At 40.5% G+C, this 18,773-nt stretch overlaps 1 protein-coding gene across 27 annotated transcripts in view; it reads left to right on the plus strand.

Moving 5' to 3' along the window:
- Nucleotides 1-18,773, plus strand: part of TIAM1 (TIAM Rac1 associated GEF 1) — a 441,123-nt gene that overhangs the window by 348,132 nt on the left and 74,218 nt on the right. For all 27 annotated transcript variants that reach the window (XM_045389226.2, XM_074034149.1, XM_065541421.1 and 24 more), the window contains 3 exons: nucleotides 788-958; nucleotides 7,962-8,066; nucleotides 16,689-16,770. In XM_045389226.2, the coding sequence (XP_045245161.2) occupies nucleotides 788-958; nucleotides 7,962-8,066; nucleotides 16,689-16,770 (358 nt within the window). The remainder of the gene's footprint in view (nucleotides 1-787; nucleotides 959-7,961; nucleotides 8,067-16,688; nucleotides 16,771-18,773) is intronic.

Genomic DNA, 18,773 nt, shown 5'->3' on the forward strand with positions numbered 1-18,773 from the left:
CAACATAACATTTTGTCAATCTAAGCAACATCCTCTGCTTCATCTGCTTAGCTTGCTTAGGTTTAACCCAGCTGCTGAAGGAGGACTTCCGACCCTTCTCCCACATTCACAAATTTCCTTCCACTCCCTGGTCCTCAGGCACAGTGATGGGGGAATACAGTGATGGCAGCAAAGGAGGCTTGTTTTTGCTACATTGTGCCATGAGGTTATCCATCAAGTTCTTTGACCTCCATCTGGAAAATGGAGCTGTCTCTGTCCCCGGGGTCGTGCTGAAGGTCCAAGGAGAGCACAAAAATGATGCTCTCTATAAATATAAATATGTAGTGCTAACACATTATCTTTTTGGAAAAAATTATTGGGGCATCATCATTGCTTTGAACTGTAAAGTTCACATGGCAGATATGCTTGCTGTAGGAATTCCCTGCTTGAAACTTGAAATGAGTTTGTGGAAGAAATAAGAACCATGAAGCTAAGCTGAATGGGTGACCCCTTTCTTTCTTTCTTCCAAAGTTTGATGCCCACTCATTCATGCCGTGATCACCTCTGGATGCTGTGGGCCAGGTGTGAAGCCTGCCTCACAGCTGAAGTTTGAAATCTCCCCATTGCACCATAAATCTGCTTTCTCAGTAGTTCTCTCTCTCCGAGCGTTCCCCTGCCTCCCACCACTGCCTCTGCTTCTGCCCTGGGCCATTTTCATAGGAATCGGTGATTCCTGTGTGCAGTCTGGGGATCTAGGGTTGTCAGAGCTCCACTGCTGGTGCCCTGCTAACTTTATTTCTTGTTATAGAGGGAGAAAGAAGTGGTCTTACCTAACGTTCACCAGCACAACCCTGACTGCGACATTTGGGTCCACGAGTATTTCACTCCATCCTGGTTCTGTCTGCCCAATAATCAGCCTGCCCTGACGGTCGTCCGGCCGGGGGACACTGCACGGGACACCCTGGAGCTGATTTGCAAGGTATGGAGCTGCTTTGGGTTGTTTCTCCAACAACAGAATGGGGTGTAGGAATCTTCTAAGGCACACATGGAAACCTAGAGTCATGTGGGAGAGGAAGGTGCTTAAAACACACCTCTCTTTCATTTCGAGCAGCATTGCATTCCTTTGTGATAATACTCATAATTATATTAGTGAATGCTTCACCTTTGGAAGGAGAGGAACTCTTCTAAGTGGCATCTTTCAACATGTGTGTTTGATAGATTTCTAATGCACGTATCACATGCTCACTGCAAACCTTTTAGAAAATCTAGGTGAAGAACACAACAGAAAATTAAGGCCACTCTTATGCACAAAATCCAAAAATAACCGTTGTAAACGTTTAGACGTTTGACCATTCATTCTTTTTCCCACACACATACATGTACATGTGTTCAGTGGCATCATATTGTGGGTCCCGTTTTGTCACCTGCTCTTTAATCAGTAACCGATCCACTGTGGGCATCTTGAGAATTTGGGAAAATGGAAGGAAATATAAGTTTGACCTCCATTGGTGGGAAATTCCTCTTTTGTGAACACAGAATTAGCCTTTTTAGAAACAGGACAAATGATTGAGCTCCTTTTCTCTACTTTCACCTTAAACCATGGAAGAAATGCCTTGATCTTTTTCAAAGTGAACCTGGTTTCATTTTTTCCCCCTGACGGGCAGCCAGGTGAATGGCCTTAAGTTAGGGGAGAGAGAAGAAAGAAGAACTTTACTTGCATGCTTGTTTTTAATTTTACATAACGAATAGCATTAATAGTTCTATGTAGTAGTCATATCAGGTCTGAGCCTGAGAAAGAGCTGAGACTTTGCCATTGTACCCATGGAGGAAGTGAAGCTCAGAGGGCCTTAGCTGCTTGCCTGAGCTCACGTCACAGTCAGTTGCAAAGGAGAGACTGAACCCACATCTGGCTTCTCTACAGCTGGGTGCATCCTGCAGTCCACAAGAACTCTCAGAACCTCGGTTTAGTCTTCAGGAAGGACAATCAGTAAGGCTCAGAAGAATCTAGAATATATTCTTAGGGGAGTGAATTGATCTTCTTTGGGGCTGCTAAAAGAAAAAAAAATGAAAAGCTTTTCTATCACAATTTTATCCTAGAAGAGTTGGATGGATAAAATGACGTTTTAAAGATCTCATCATTCAACACAATGTTTGTAAATACTGAATGACTTTCACTATCTCCACAAGTACCTCAGTTTTGTAGTTCTACAATCAGCAATTTTTGTATTTTAAAAAAAGCAAATCACAGGCGGCTTTTTAAAGAAGAAACATGGCTCTTCATATGAATCAGGGAAATGGAGCAGTCCAGCTCAAATTAGCCTCTTAAAATGTCTTATGGATGTGGAGGATAAACAGAAGAATCACTTGTTTTGGGCAATAACCAAAGGCAGCCCTGACATGGATGTTAAAAATAAATGATAGCACCTCTCTATGTGCTTTGAATCCTTCATGTACGAGGGTTCTAGCTTTTGGAGATAATGGTATCTCTGTTCACAATTTTTTTCATGTTAATTACTTAACAAAATTGGTCTGTAGAGGATTTCTGCATTCCTTTATTTATAGATTAGCACAATTCTTTAGAGACCCATTAACATTCTGCAGAGCTGAAGAGTTATTGTCAGATCCACAGATGAAGGTGTTAAAAGTAGGACTTTCTGGCCTTTTTGTATAAGCCCAACTCTGGAAGGTGTTTCCAGAGGAATAATATGGCTTTGGAGCATCCTGCGCACACTGGCTTTCAACTCAATCGGGAATCGAAGGTTAAGCCAAAGTTTTCCAATTACCATTGGTTGGTGGAAGATTGATCAATGAGTGAAGCAATGAATGATTGGCCCAATTTACATATATTTCAAGCTTTTGCTTTGGAAGAAACTAGGGGAATGAAGAATAATATTGTCATTGCCAGTTAGAGACCATATCTAGATAATGTAGTGGACTGATCCTCTTTAAAGTGTTTATTTCTGTCACTTGAAGGGTTTCTGATGGCATCATTAAGGTACAAAATCCCTTTCTCCGACAGTAAAAGTCCTGCCCAATTTTCCCTGGGCCCAGTTCTTTTTCCCAAGACACAGAAATAAAAACAAAGACAACGTGGTATGGAACAAGCTTTATATCTCATGAGTTTATGCCGGGCACGATGGCTCACGCCTGTAATCCCAGCACTTTGGGAGGCTGAGGAGGGAAGATCTCTTGAGTCCAGGAGTTCGAAAGCAGCCTGGCCAACATGGCAAAACCCCATCTGTACTAGAAATATACACACAGAAAAAATCTCCTGAGTTTAAAAATGGAAGACTTGTGTGTGCATTTCAGAATTTGATGGTCTTTGGGAAAACACCCCTGTAAGAAAAGTGATACAGTATGCTCAGGGCCAGGTGCCTTCTAAAGCTTACTTCTTCCTTGGAAAACACCTTATTGTAATTAGTGGATCTGATTTTATTCTTAAGAGGGAAGGAGATAATGGGGAAAACAGTGCCCCATGTTATTAACAATCTAGTATCATGGTGAATATTCCCCCCCCCCCCCATTGAAAACAAAGATGATTGTAAAAATGCCTGTCTTTTGTTTCATTATTGTTATTCTCAATGTCTGGTGATAGATGCTTTCTCTAATATTTAATAATCAATCTGTTTCTTCTGTCTCTTGCATTCAGCTCATTCTCTTTCCTATTCTATTTGATCCACATCATTTCACATCAGTTTGCCATCTGCCATCTGAGCACCAGTCAAGTTCTGGTATAGTAAAAGTTTCAAGATCTTCATTTCATATACAATTCATGTCAGAGATGTTACTGGAATGATTGTTGCTAAGTATAGCAGGTAACCATGTTGGCCTATAGGTTTGGGATATATTCTGATCGTTACAAGTACAAATATAATTGCAACATATTTTCATTCATTTATACCTACTGATATTATTCACATATGACCATGTGTCAGTTTTATTTCATGCTTTTACTACGTCAGCTATGGCTTTGGATAGCTATAACCATTGGCGTTTAAAGAAACAAAAAGTTACTTTGAAGGGGAGGGAAAATATCTCTAGAAATTCTACGATAGCACTTTGTGTGTGTGTATGTGGATACATATTTCTGTATGCAGTGACTACATGTTTGTATTTCTGTATGCAGTAATTGCATGTTTATATGTCTTCTAGAAGTTTGACTGAAATGGAAGAATATGAAGAGAAATAGAAGAGCAAAACATAATGGATTAGGAGAGCTAAGGCAGTAAACTCTGAGACATGTTATCTATTTTAATTGGTGCAGACTATTTACTGAAAATATCTACATTGTGTTTTGCTGTTTCATCCTTTGAAATAGTCATAGTAAGATGCGAATTTTAAAAACTATGCCAACTAAACTAAAAATGTTGTACCATAATACTTATGGTATAATTTGTGGCTGCATTGCCTCAAAATGAATCAAATGCTAGTGACTTAAGTACATGTACATTGGAAAACAAATTTATACCATTTAAATTTTTTCCTAAGTGAATTTTCCTTGACTGCTTTACAAGTCTGAATTTTCTTTTGAATTTTCACTTGAATGTTTTATGTCTAAAGCAAGGCCACACGTTTAGAATTACTATGTTTAAATATCCATTAACATTTGAAATTCTTTTGCACAAAGATATATTCTGAACATGGTTAGTTGTTTGACTTGCTTTGATATTGACTAACAGGTATCTGAGGAGCATAAAATTGTTCTTGATAGTTCTGATGATCTGATTTAATTAATTCATTAAGATTTTCTTTTTATGTTAAACCAGCCATGATTAACAAGGGCTTATAACTCGGAAGCTTTTACCAAAATAATAAGACACACTGGTATATATTTTGATCCACTGTCCTGTTTTGAGAGTAACTATTTACTGACCAAAATTAGGGCTCTTAAGTTACAAGTAAGACCATTATAATTTTTATGTTTGCTGCTTGTGCTGATTTTTTTTTTAAGTTACCAAGATATTATTGTAACTTAAACAAGTTTGAAAAATATGATGGTTGGTGGCAAGAATCTTTTTTTCCTTTTACTTATTTACTTATTTTTTTGAGACAGGATCTCACTCTGTCCCCCAGCTGAAGTACAGTGGTGCAGTCATAGCTCACTGCAGCCTTCACCTCCCAGGCTCAAGCAATCCTCCCACCTCAACTTGCCGAATAGCTGGGACTGCAGGCTCACCCCCACCATGCCTGGCTAATTTTTGTATTTTTGATACAGACAGGGTTTCACCGTGTTACCCAGGCTGGTCTCAAACACCTGGGCTCAAGCAACTCGCCCACCTTGGCCTCCCAAAGTGATGGGATTACAGGCATGAGCCACCACACCCAGCCAAGAATCGTTCTTATTACCATTGCTATAGTTATCATTCTTTAGTTCTCCGCAATGCTTTACACAATTTAAGTGAGGTGCCTTCACGTTCTCTGCATGTATGTAGAAATGGTTTCAGCACTGTAGCATTTAGGGGATGATGGAGTTCTCCATAGTCCACACCAGGACCACCTTAGGCTGTCTGTGCCTGACAGTGGGCTGTCTCTCACACTGAAGTTTCAGGAACCAGAATCTTCTTAGGTGAGGTTGCTGTTTTGGCCTGATTTCTGGAAGACAGTCTGTTTCCGTGGCAGTCTCATTAAGGAGTGCCCACAAAGTGTTTATTAATGATGATGATAAGGTTTCCAAGTGGATTTGTTCCTGTTACTAAGAACCCATGAAATTTCATTTCTTTCCCTTCCGCCTCAGTCGGAAACAGATGGTGAACCAAAATTTTTGCTTCTAATTAAAGATTTCAGTGAGGACCCAGGTAGGTGGGAAGCATTTGCAGCTTCAGTCTGTCTTAGGAAAACTTTTCTTGCTCAACACATCACCCTAAATATTAGTATTTTGTTGTTGTTTATTTATCTTGATTCTCCAGCAGTAGGTAGCACACTTTAAAAGCCCCTGTTTTATGTTTCCCTGGGCTTTCACCTCCGCCCTTATTATCTTTGACATCAACAACCATGGATCTGTTGGATATTGAGCATCCGGTCTCAAATACAGACAGTGAAGGGACAAAAGCCAGGTGCACTGGGACGTGTTCGGTGAATGGCATCTGTGTCCGGCACAGCAGGCTGCAAACTATCATATTACTCAGGAGAGGAGAAAGGTTGGGGTTCCCAAGAATCACTGATAGAAAACTTTATCCTTCTGCTGTGTGTTCAGAGTGAACTCATTTCCACTTTCTGGAAATGTGCTTTTGCAAGAATGCAGGTTGCCTGTCCTGCATGTACGTGTTTATTTAAAATGCGAAACCACTGTTGCCTCGCCTCCCCCATCTACATGGCTTGTACTTGCAGCCGCAGACAGTCCTGAAGACGGCATTTATGTTTTGTTAGTTCCTGTATTCTCACTACTGCACAAGGTGTCTGGCGTATCTAAGAGTTCGTTTTATATATATATATATATTACTGGAATAGTTATTGGAATGCTGTTAGACTTTAAAAGTATTATTTTGAGGGTGGGTTAAGTAGAAAGAGTACTGAACCAGTTAACAATTAATTTTGTTCATTTTGAAATAATTCTTACCTGTAGAGCTTTGAATGTGAAGAGGTTTTATATTTATTTTGTGAAAAATTTCCAATTTGCTTAGAAGTAGGGAATAATGTAATAAATTCTCATGTATCTATCACCTAGAATCTGTAATGATCAAGTTAAGGTTTGTCTATTTACTCACTCCCACCCCCAGCTCTTACTTATTTTGGAATCAAATTCCAGATATTATATCATTTCTATCTATTAGCGCTTTAGGATATATCTCTAAAAGATAAGGATGCTTTAAAAAATTAATTGGTTTAAACATTTTATCTCTAGCAATATATTTTCATGTTGCTGTGTAACTTTCGGAGAGCATTTTCTTTCTTCCCTGTATCCTCTTGACTGTCTACTATAAAACCATGTTGCTGTTATTACTTATTCCTCAAAATTAATTCAAGGATTACTTTTTAGACAGAAAAAAAAAAAAAAATCTATTGTCCCATCCTAGACCAAAGGAGAAGCCTTGAAAATTTCAGTTTTAGAATTGTTTTCTTTAAGCAAGTCATTCAGTGTGTTTCCGTAGTTGGACACATGCCTGTTAGCACTGCCCCCGGAGAGAGTCTCACTTGGGGAGTATATAAATAAGACTGAAGTCCAACACTTCAGTTCGAGTAAGTCTTCACACTGACTCGCTTGCAAATGAACTGTTAATAACTGTCCCACTGTCCCCATGTGGTTAAAAAAAACAACTTTGTCCGGGCACAGCCTTCTTCTTTCATTGTAAATACAGTATTTTCTTGCCTTTCTTGTTACTCTGTTCTTTGATCACCTGTCTATGAAGTTATATTTAAGAACCTTTTTGATCTGCTGTGTTTTGTTGAAAATTTCACCAGTGTTAGCACAATGAATCAAATAAGAAGTGGAGATGTGAGTCAGTTGTTGCCACTAAATCCTGAGATACCCTTGGAATGTTACCGATGCGTTCAATGAAAATTATTTTAAAAGTTTGTATTTACGATGCAGACTTTTTAAGACGTGTAGAAACCTTATACCCCCATTTAGTATCAAATCTCTATTGAGCCGGGCACAGTGACTCACACCAGCACTTGGGGAGGCCGAGGTGAGTGAATCACCTGAGGTCAGGAGTTCGAGACCAGCCTGGCCAACATAGTGAAACCCCATCTCCACTAAAAATACAAAAATTAACTGGGTGTGGTGATGGGTGCCTGTTATCCCAGCTACTCAGGAGACTGAGGCAGGAGAATGGCTTGAACCCAGGAGGCGAAGGTTGCAGTGAGCCGAGATTGCGCCATTGCACTCCAGGCTGGGCGACGAGTGAAACTCCGTCTCAAAAAAAAAAAAAAACACAAAAACCTCTCTTGATCGTGGGAATACATAATATGTTGGTGGAGAACTAATTGTGCTTATTTACTATTGAACAGGCGTTTTCTTTCTTTCTTTCTTTCTTTTGTCCCAGACACATCAACTGGATCATTCTGCTCATTACCTGCGCCTGAAATTTCTGATAGAAAACAAAATGCAGCACTATGTTCCACAGCCCGAGGAAGACATCTATGAGCTGGTAATGTTATGACTGTTGTCCAAGCACATTTTATGGGAGATTATTTTCAAATTATGAGTGTTCTTGTGTTAATTGTAGTTGGTGGAGTGGAACGAGTTCAGAAATAAATGAGCTTCATGCAGAGCCCTTAAGTTGGTGGAGATGGCCTTACTTAGCTCAGTATTTCCAGAGTGGCATGACCACCTTCGTTTACACAAGAAGCAGTGCAGTGCTATCATGAAAAGCAAAATCTAGAGCTTTCTCTTACATTGAACTTTAGTCATTATTGTAATACTAGCTTGCCTTGCATTGGCAGTCTTTTATTTTATTGTATTTTAGTGTTTTTATTTTGTTGTTTAGAGACAGGATCTCACTCTGTCACCAAGGCTGGATGGAGTACAGTGGTGTGGTCATAGCTCACTGCAACGTTGAGCTACTGGGCTTAAGTGATCCTTCTGTGCCAGCTTCCTGAGTAACTGGAACCACAGGCACATAGCACCATGGCCGACAAACTTTTATTTTTTATTTTTATTTTTTTTAGAGACAGGATCCTGCTTTGTTGCCCAGGCTGGTCTTAAACTCCTGGGCTCAAGTGATCCTCCCACCTCAGTCTCCCAAAGTACTGGAATTACAGGTTTGAGCCACTGCGCACGGCCAGTCTTTTATTTTAAATTGGTGACTTAAAGATCAGCTGCTTGTCGTTACCGAAAACAGTGCTAATTCTAATTTTGTGTGACATCCGTAGGCGTGTTGAAACTGCTGGGTCAAATCTTGTTGGGTGAAAAAAGCTGCCATCTATGTCCAGTCTTTTGGAACTGTATTTATATAGCTTCTCAAGGACATTTACATATATTTGAGTTTGAACATACTTATGGGACTGGGGTTGTGAATCAGACCTGCTTACTAATCATATGGAACTGGCCAAGAAAAAAAAAATGAAATGCTAATACTTAATTTCTAGGATTTTACACAGATTAGAGATAATACGCTTACTTGGTAAATTACAATGGTTGTTATTTGCAGTAAGCCAGTGACAAGCTCTTTGCTTGTTAGCAAAGTGTTGCGTTTGTCAGTTCCAGGAAAGAAACATTTTGGGAGCAAGGCGCCTCTATTTTGGAGTTCCTGTGCTCTCTCTGTACTTAGTCATTCCTCTGGGGGCTCTGACTGCTTGCCATGGATGTGTGAATAACAGTGACTTCAGACAGGGTTTCACTACAGAAAGCGGAACTGAACGTTTAAACCCAAGTATTATTCTCTTTTTGGAAAAGGGAAGCATGATTTAAAAATGAGTAGGAAATTGTGTTTTTAGTCAACTTTATTGAGGTATATTTTACATTTAAGAAAACCCTCGCCAACTTTAAGGACACAACCCAATGAGTTTGGACAGACGTATACAATCTTGTTTCCACTACTGCGATCATGCTTTGGAACATTTCTGTTACCTAGAAAGTTACCTCGTGCCCCTTTAAGGGCTTTTAAGGAAATATAAGAGAGGGTGTGCTTTTGTAACACTTTTAGCATGTTATGCAATAGAGGATGATCAAAATAATGAGCCCTTTTTAAACTATCACTTAAATCGGTAACTGTTCTGTGTTCAGTACATTTAACAGAGAGAGCTGATGTATTTTTCTGGCCTAGGGAAAAGGCCAGATCTTGGTGCTGCTGTATGAGTAGAGGAAAGAAAACCCTTTTTTCTTACTTAAAAAAGGGAAGTGCTTTCCTACTAACACTAGAAGAGTTACTAGATTACGTATTTTGCATCTTGGGGTTAATGCATATTTCGCATCCTGAATTGTAGGGATCTTACCTAACCAGGTTCCATGTTCCTCATATTTTACACATAAGAGGTATAGGTACTTCAGACATAGTTTTTGAAATTATACGGACTCATTTATTATTTTTAAGCCTTGCCCATTGTGTGGTCTCCTCCAACATAGGAGACTAAGGTGTGCCAAGCTTAGTCTGTTTGGATCTACCATTTTTGTATGCAGATAGCTATATATGTATTTTAAAAGAATCTAAAGTACAGGGAGACCATGGTATTATTTCTTGGCCTGTTGCAGAAGGTCTCCAGCCCATAGATCTCTAAGGATGCAAATGCCACAGTCTTGCAAAACCTCTGTTTTGACCAAGGTTCTTAACTATTTTGTCCTTTGGATATTTTTGGTAGCCTGGTGGAGCCTCTAGACCCCTTCTCAGAATGATATTTTCAATCGCATGAAATACAATACATAGGCTTACCTGTGCCCTAAATATATTGAAATAGTTCTCAAAAATATTTTTTGAATTATAGGTAATATATGTTCTTATTTATTAGCTCATTAAATTATAAGACTTAATAGGTAGACATAAACCTAATAGCTAGACCATTAAATTACAAGACCTAGCAGTAAATCTAATAGCTACCACTGTTCTGAGGAATGATGAGAATAAGTAATATTTTGAGACATTAGCAGCAGCTAAAACATGATATGAAAATAACTGTGATTTCTGTTTGTGACAGAGTCACAGGCACTGGTACTATTTTACTATGTTTGTTGCCTACATTCATTTAGGATAAAAGGAAATGCTGATTTTCAGTTTAAGGTTTGTAAATACAAAGATATCACTTTTTTTTTTTTTTTTTTTTGGTGACCAAGTTTTGCTCTGTCACCCAGTCTGGAATGCAGAGGCGCAATCTTGGCTCACTTCAACCTCCGTCTCCCAGGTTCAAACAACTCCCTGCCTCAGCCTCCTGAGTAGCTGGGATTACAGGTGCCTGCTGCCACACCTGACTACTTTTTGTATGTTTAGAGACAGGGTTTCACCATCTTGGCCAGGCTGGTCTTGAACTCCTGACCTCGTGATCTACCTGCCTCGGCCTCCCAAAGTGCTGGGATTACAGGCGTGAGCCACCGCACCTAGCCAATATCACTGTTTTTTATCATCCACATTCACAGACCACTTGAACTCTATCCATGGGTTCCTGGTTTTGAATCCCTGCTTTAGGCCGTTAAGCTACACATAGTGTCATTCTGGAGACAGGGGGTTTCTGAACAGCATTCCTGGATGCTTTTTGAGAGTCTGCAGGTATTCAATGTCTTGTCCTTACTGAATAAGCATCAGACCACACACAGTTAATTGGTTTCCCTGGCTCACCTCCATTTTGATTTTGATGGACATGGGAAGCTTCAAGTGTTACAAGCCATTTTCCTATAAATGACTCATTCATGTGTGACTCTCCCAGGATATTTTATTCTATGCCATTGTTTTGTCAAACAGGCTTTAGTAGCAAGACCAATAGTTATTAGCAAAAGTATGTAGTATATTTTAAAGGACTTTTTGGAGGGTCTAGTGTGTTTATTTTGGGGGTCAGGGGATTCTCTTGCTTATGGATAACCAGGAAAAGTTAGCCATTGATTTATCTGCTTTGCTGGTTGTGCTGTTAATACAAGTAATACCTGTTTGGCCACTTTTTCACGATGACTTGTTTGTTGGGTCTGGTCCACGGAATGGTCATGTACATGACTGTAGTCTGTGGAAGCGCTTTTCAAAAACCCACACTAAATGCATTTTTTAATAAAGTGACAAGTAGAAATAAAGTTTGCAGAAACACTGATCAATTTATTTATTCACTCATCCAGCAAATACATATATATTTTAAAATAGAGTCTCATTCTGTCGCCCATGCTGGAGTGCAATGGGACAGTCTCAGCTCACTGCAACCTCTGCCTTCTGGGTTCAGGTGATTCTCTTGCCTCAGCCTCCCAAGTAACTGGGACTACAAGTGCCCACCACCACACCCAGCTATCATCTAGCAAATATTTATTTAGCATTTGTATGCCTGGCACTATTCTAGCTGTTCTAGGCACTGGGGATACACCAAAACAATTCTGTTCCTGGTGGAACCTGTATTCAGGTTTGCAGAAACAGGTAAAAATATGTGCGAATGTGTAACATGTCAGGGAATGTTCAAAGCCTAAAGAGACAAGAAGTTGGGGCAAGTAGAGAGAGGGAGATGATGCATCTGCAGCGGGTCTTGTTGCTTTTTAATTTAATTTTATTTATTTTTCGTGTTTTTTTTTTTTTTTTTAAGTGTGATGTTTGAACAGGGTGAGTGAGTGAAGTGAGGGAGTGGAATCATAGAGGTATTTTGCAGACAAGTGTTATAGGCTGGCACACGCCTGTAATCCCAGCACTTTGGGAGGCTGAGGCAGGCGGATCCCCTCAGGTCAGGAGTTCGAGACCAGCCTGGCCAACATGGTGAAACCCCATCTCTACTAAAAATACAAAAATTAGCCAGATGTGATGGCACACACCTATAGTTCCAGCTATTCGGGAAGCTGAGACAGGAGAATCGCCTGAACCCAGGAGGCAGAGGTTACAGGGAGCCGAGATCGTGCCACTGCACTCCAGCCTGGGTGGCAAAGCCAGATTCTGCCTCCAAAAAAAAAAAAGTTCTAGGCTGAGAACCTTAGAAACTGGCTAAGGCCCAGGCAGGGGGAGAGTGGCCATGGTGGAGGTGGCTTACCCAGTGTGTGAGGCGGATTGGTGGAGAGGGCGCAAAAGGGGGGATGCAGGAGATAAGGGGAGGAGGGAGAAAGGATAGGCCATGTAGAGCCTAAATGCCATGGGAAACCCCAGAGAGCTGTTTTGAAAGGCTCACTGTGGCGGATGAGTGGCCCACAGGACATGGGAGGATGAGTAGCCAGGGCCCACAGGAGGCTGCAGAGAGTCTTTGTCAGGTAAGAGCATGACAGTGGCTCAGACCAAATCACCCAAAGGAGACAGAGAAAGAAATGATCCTGATTTTGTGAGAACTCAAGAGCCTAGGTAAGCAATTTGTTTCTTAAAATCTGGTGCTCTTCTCATCCAATTTTTGAAAACAGGGAAAGTTGCAACATTATCAGTTTAATAAAAGAAAGGGAAGATGTGAGCTATTTCATCGTTAAGTGCATTGATGTATAAAACTACTGGATTTCAAAACTTCTGGTTCCAGATATTGTGGTTGCATTGAAAATACATTTTAAAATATAAACCCTTCTTGAAATTCTATATAGTTTTAGTGTTGTTCACTAAACCAGGCTTTAGTGTAACCAGCCTAAGGATGTTGTGGCCAGCCGGCCTGTCTATATGATACTGAGTTGCTGTCTGAGACCAGCAAAAGACACAATGATATTCACACTAATTCCAAAGAAAACTAGGAAGTAGTATTATGAAAAAATAGGAAAGATAATGCACAAAGCTCAATTCCCACTAGATCCTGTGGAAATGATTAAAACAAACAGTTATATACTGCCACCTGGAGGTAGGGTTTGGCACTTGAAGAAAGTTTTAAAAAATAAAACTAAGGCTCCTACTGAGTTGAAGTGAACATAGTTGATAACATTCCATCGAGCATTCTGTGGTGTTAGGGTATATACTGTAAACCTTATTGAATTTAGTATTTAGAGTTTTGGTGGCTGTTTTCTGAATGAAAAAGTAGTATAACTGATTTCTTCTTAGTTGTAAATTTATTTGTATGAAACATTTCTAAAGTATAGCACTAAAGCCACATTCAGTCGTGCCCTTGACACGTCGCATGTGGTGGGAGTTGCATTAAATTAAGATGTTTAAGAGGATCCAAGCTGTCCTGTCCACGTTCCTACCCCCCACACTCCTTAGCCTTCTATTATAGCAAACGCTTTCCAGGCTCCTGAGTCATAAGTATTATGCTGACCTCTCAAATGCCTCAAGCAAATAAAGAGAAGAAACTGGCCACTCTTTTCTACCTGCCCGAATAAAATCGTTTCTGGACAAATGGCTGTGTGGTCAGAGATGCGGGCAAGTTTAAATAATCATCGAGACTTCTCTTTAGTGCTAACGGCCACAGTTTTTGTTCTTGACCTTGGCTCAAAATTGGTTTTCATTTCAAGATAGAGTAATAATTTAAAAAATCTATATGAGCATTTGACACATCTATTTGTTTGTGAGTTTTTATTATAAATTTTGGATTTGAACCTTTGACTGACCTAGGAGGGTAGGTTCCCTTTGCTTTCATACCCTGTGTTCTGGTGAGGGCTGATCTGGGAGGCATTGTAGTGTAGTGGAAGGAGTGCGGCTCTGGAGCCAGTGAGCCCTGGGTTCATAATCCCAGCTGTGTGTGAACTGGTCTTCTGAACTTAGGAAAGTACTTTCTCTTTAGGCTCTTGCCTTTATTTGTAAAATGGAGATCACGCTTGTCTCTTGGAGTTAGTGTGAGAGGCATGACATATGGTCAGAACTCCGTAAGTTATTGTCTTGATGATCGATCTTGACATTTGAAAATGAAATATCGATTAATTTAAACAACAATGTTTCTGATGTGTGAACTTTGCATCGTTCTTATCTTGACTATACGTAAAGCTCTTTTTCCAGCCTTTTTTGTTTAAAAAAAATTTTTAATAATGTTAACTTATTTTAGATTCAAGGGGCACATGTGCAGGTTTGTTACCTGAGTATATTCCATGATGCTGAGGTTTGGGGTACTATTGATCCTGTCACCTAGGTAGTAAGCCTAGTGCCCAGCAGTTAGTTCCACAACCCTTCTCCTCCTCTCTCCTTCCCCCTCTGGTAGTCCCCAGTATCTATTGTTGCCATTTTTATGTCCATGGGTACTCGTTGTTTAGCCCCTAGTTGTAAGTGAGAAGGTATTTGGTTTTCTGTTCCTGTGTTAATTCACATAGGAAAATGGCTTCCAGCTGCTTCCGTGTTGCTGCAAAGGACATGATTTTGTTCTTTTCCTTGGCTACATAGTATTCCGTGTTATACGTGTACCACGTTTTCTTTATCCAGTCCACCCTGGGTGGGCATATAGATTGATTCCACATCTTTGCTATTGTGAATAGTGCTGCCATGAACATACAAGTGCATGTGTCTTTTTGGTAGAACGATTTATTTTCATCTGGATATATACCAAGTAATGGGATAGCTAAGTCAAGTGGTAGTTCTGTTTTAAGTTTTTTGAGAAATCTCAAAACTGCTTTCCACAGTGGCTGAACTAATTTACATTCCCAACAACAGTGTATAAGCGTTTCCTTCTCGGCTGGGCATGGTGGCTCACGCCTGTAATCCCTGCACTTTGGGAGGCTGAGGGGGGCGGATCATTTGAGATCAGAGTTCGAGACCAGCATGGCCAACACGGCGAAACCCTATCTCTACTAAAAATACAAAAAAAAAGCCAGATGTGGCAGCAAATGCCTGTAATCCCAGCTACTCGGGAGGCTAAGGCAGGAGAGTTGCTTGAACCCTGGAGATAGAGGTTGCAGCGAGCCGAGATCTCGCCACTGCACTCCAGCCTGGGCAACAGAGCAACACTCCGTCTCAAAAGAAAAAAAAAAAAAAAAAAAGAAAGAAAAGCATTCTCTTCTCTCTGCAGCCTCACCAGCATTTGTTGTTTTTTTGACTTTTTAATAATGGCCATTCTGACTGGTGTGAGATGGTGTCTCATTGTGGTTTTGGTTTACGTTTCTCTGATGATTAGCGATGTGCACATTTTTTCATGTATTTATTGGCCACATATATGTCTTGAGAAGTGCCTGTTCATGTCTGTTGCCCATTTTTTGATGAGATTATTCATTTTTTTTTTTTTTTTTTTTGAGACAGAGTCTCGCTCTGCCGCCCAGGCTGGAGTGCAGTGGCGTGATCTTGGCTCACTGCAAGCTCCGCCTCCCGGGTTCACGCCATTCTCCTGCCTCAGCCTCCCGAGTAGCTGGGACTACAGGCGCCCGCCACCTCGCCCGGCTAGTTTTTTTGTATTTTTTAGTAGAGACGGGGTTTCACTGTGTCAGCCAGGATGGTCTCGATCTCCTGACCTCGTGATCCGCCCATCTCGGCCTCCCAAAGTGCTGGGATTACAGGCTTGAGCCACCACGCCCGGCCTTTTTGTTGATTTTAGTTCCTTATAGATTCTGGATATTCCACCTTTGTCAGATGCATAGTTTGCAAATATTTTCTCCCATACTGTAGGTTGTCTGTGTATTGATAATTTCTTTTTCTGTGCAGAAGGTCTTTAGTTTAATTAGGTCTCACTTTTCCGTTTTCTTTTTTGTTGCAATTGCTTTTGAGGACTTAGTCATAAGTGATTTCCTTTCTTGGGCTTTTAGAGGGCTGATTAATTTGTGTACTTCAGTATTCTAGCTAATTTCGATAAAGTTCAGTGGCTAAAAAAAGAATATCCTCTTTATGTAATTTGTTTTCTGTTTCAATGCTATCATTTGTCTCTACTTATTTGTACTATCATGAACTTTTTGGAAGGGAAGCATAGAGATTTATCTCATTTCCATGAATTCCGTACCAAGATCTTTATTATACTTCTTCCTGGCTTTAATAAACTTTTTTCTCCCCACAGCTAGAGGCCTCCATTACTTTAGCATTATTTTTCAGGTCTGTGGAAGACATTGGGTAGGAATAGATAGAGAGTGATGTGGGAGAATTATTTAGAAACCAAACTGTGGCTATGTTTGAGGATGACAGTTGTAAGTTTTTACTTTTACTTTTTACTCTTAATGAGTTCCGTTTAATGAAAAGATTGTGAAGTGCAAATTCACATAAGTATCACTTGTGAAAAAATAGATCTATGAAATGACGATTTTTTAACGTTAGTTATAATGAAATTCTAATTAGATTTCTCTTTGTAACTTTCAGCTATACAAAGAAATTGAAATCTGTCCAAAAGTCACTCAGAGCATCCACATTGAGAAGTCAGACACAGCTGCCGATACTTACGGTAAGTTTGTGTTTCTTTGTATTTTAAGGTAAAGCATTTCTTATGTAAGCATGTATTTATTTACAGTTCAACAAAATGCCTTTGGGTCCTTTCTAAAACAGACAGTATATCTGGCTCCTGTGCTGTGGAGGGTAGCCACACTAGGGAAAAAAAGGGATATTTACTCTGGGTACGATGTAGACTTTGGTGTTAAATTTCATAACTTTAGTTACTGGGGTTCTACTGTCATAAAAAGGAAGTGGGTAGGTTATTTTGTATGTCAAAAGATAAAATTACAGCTAGTTTAGTTATCAATCTGATTGGCTTTCATTTGTGATTCGTGCATGGGGCAGCCTCCATTCTACAAAATAGAATGAGAGCTCCCTCTGGGCAATGGCAGAACAGTGATTTTTGTAAGGTGAAGACAAGGAAACAGAACAGTGCAAGGAGAAACCTGATTGTCTAACATTAGCTTACTTCAGGTTACTTTTTTGTAAGGGTTAAAGCAGAGGGGACACACTTATTTTGCTGATTATGGTAGACCAGAATCTCTTGTTTTCAGGAAAAACTGGTCTGTTTGGGGATCTACCTGCTTCCTGAAAGTTTTAGTTTGATTATGTGGCATCCAGCATGAGTGATTCCATTTTTTATTTGATCTGGCCTTTTGGGCGTAATGCAGGAACTCAGTTCACAACAGTGGCCTCCCATAATTTTTGTTTAACATATACTATGAGGTACCTTAGTAATGTAGGAATTATTCTTTTATACCCCTCTCCTGAAAACATAGACATTATCCTCCCTACCCATATAAGTCATGTTAAAGGAACTTACTTTGGTTTTGTGTTGCGGGATCCCCAAGACCATCCCTAGGTTTGCTGATTCACTAGGAAGACCCGCAGAGCTCAGCATCTGGTCATACTCACAATTATGTTTTTTTAATAGCAAAATTATACTGAAGTGGCTTCATTGTCTTGGGTGAATACCCAAGGTTCATTGTCTCACGCCAAGGGAATCGCGGGTGCAGACACACAGGTGGGTTTAGGAGTAGAGGTTTAATAGGCAAAAAAAGAGAAAGGAGAATAGCTGTCTCTCCTGCAGAGAGAGAGGGGTGCCTGAGTGGGTCTTCCAGCCAGCGGTGGAAGATTTTATAGCCAGGCTTGAGGAGGTAGTGTCAGATTTACATAGGGCTCATAGATTGGTTGGACCAGGTGTGACGTCTACACAGCACGCAGGGAAGCTGGCTGCCCCGTCCTAACTTTATTATGCAAATGGCGTCTTTGCCTGGCCGGTGCCATGTTCACTGCTCCTTACTGTACAGGTGGCTGGCAAAGAGAAGAGAGGATGGAGCCGCCGTTTTGAACATGCTTAGTTCCAGCTCGCCTTTTCCTATTGGCACAACTGCCAGCATTCACCGGTGTAAGCTTCCAGCTTGCTTGTCTATGTGTGCGGCTCGATTTTACAGGCCGCTTTTTGTTAGAAAAGAAAATTATTTGGGGGCTGCTTTTCATTAAAAGGAAAATCTTACTGAGGACTTTCTTCCCTTCACTCTCTGCCTAAATCATTTCATCTTAACTCCTATATTAATACAAAGCAAAATCACCAAAGGGAAAAGACGCGTGGAGCAAAGTCTAGGGGAAACCAGGTGTGACTTCAGCGAGCCCTGTTTCAGTGGAGTCACGTAGAATGAGGATAACTTCCCCAGCACCAAGCTGTGAGGACACCTGAGAAATGCTCCCTCCTGGGGAAGGTGGTTAGAGACTCAATGCCCAGGGCTTTTCTGGGGAGGCTGGTTCCCTAGGCAAGCTCTGCCTAGCGTGCACCAAAATTCCAGACTCCCAGGAGGAAAGTAGGCGTTCACCATGAATCCCATTGTTTGTACACACAGTTTAGGCACCGTGAGCCACTTAGGGTGTTGGGAACCCTCCCAAAATCCAGGTTCTCAGGATGCCAGCCAAGGTCCAAATTTGTAAGCGGGCCTTTCGAAGAACAGCAGTCAAGCCTGCTGTGTTAACGCTTTCCTAGGC

This window comes from Macaca fascicularis, chromosome 3, assembly GCF_037993035.2.
Source record: "Macaca fascicularis isolate 582-1 chromosome 3, T2T-MFA8v1.1".
In the NCBI taxonomy this organism is placed as follows: Eukaryota; Metazoa; Chordata; class Mammalia; order Primates; family Cercopithecidae; genus Macaca; species Macaca fascicularis.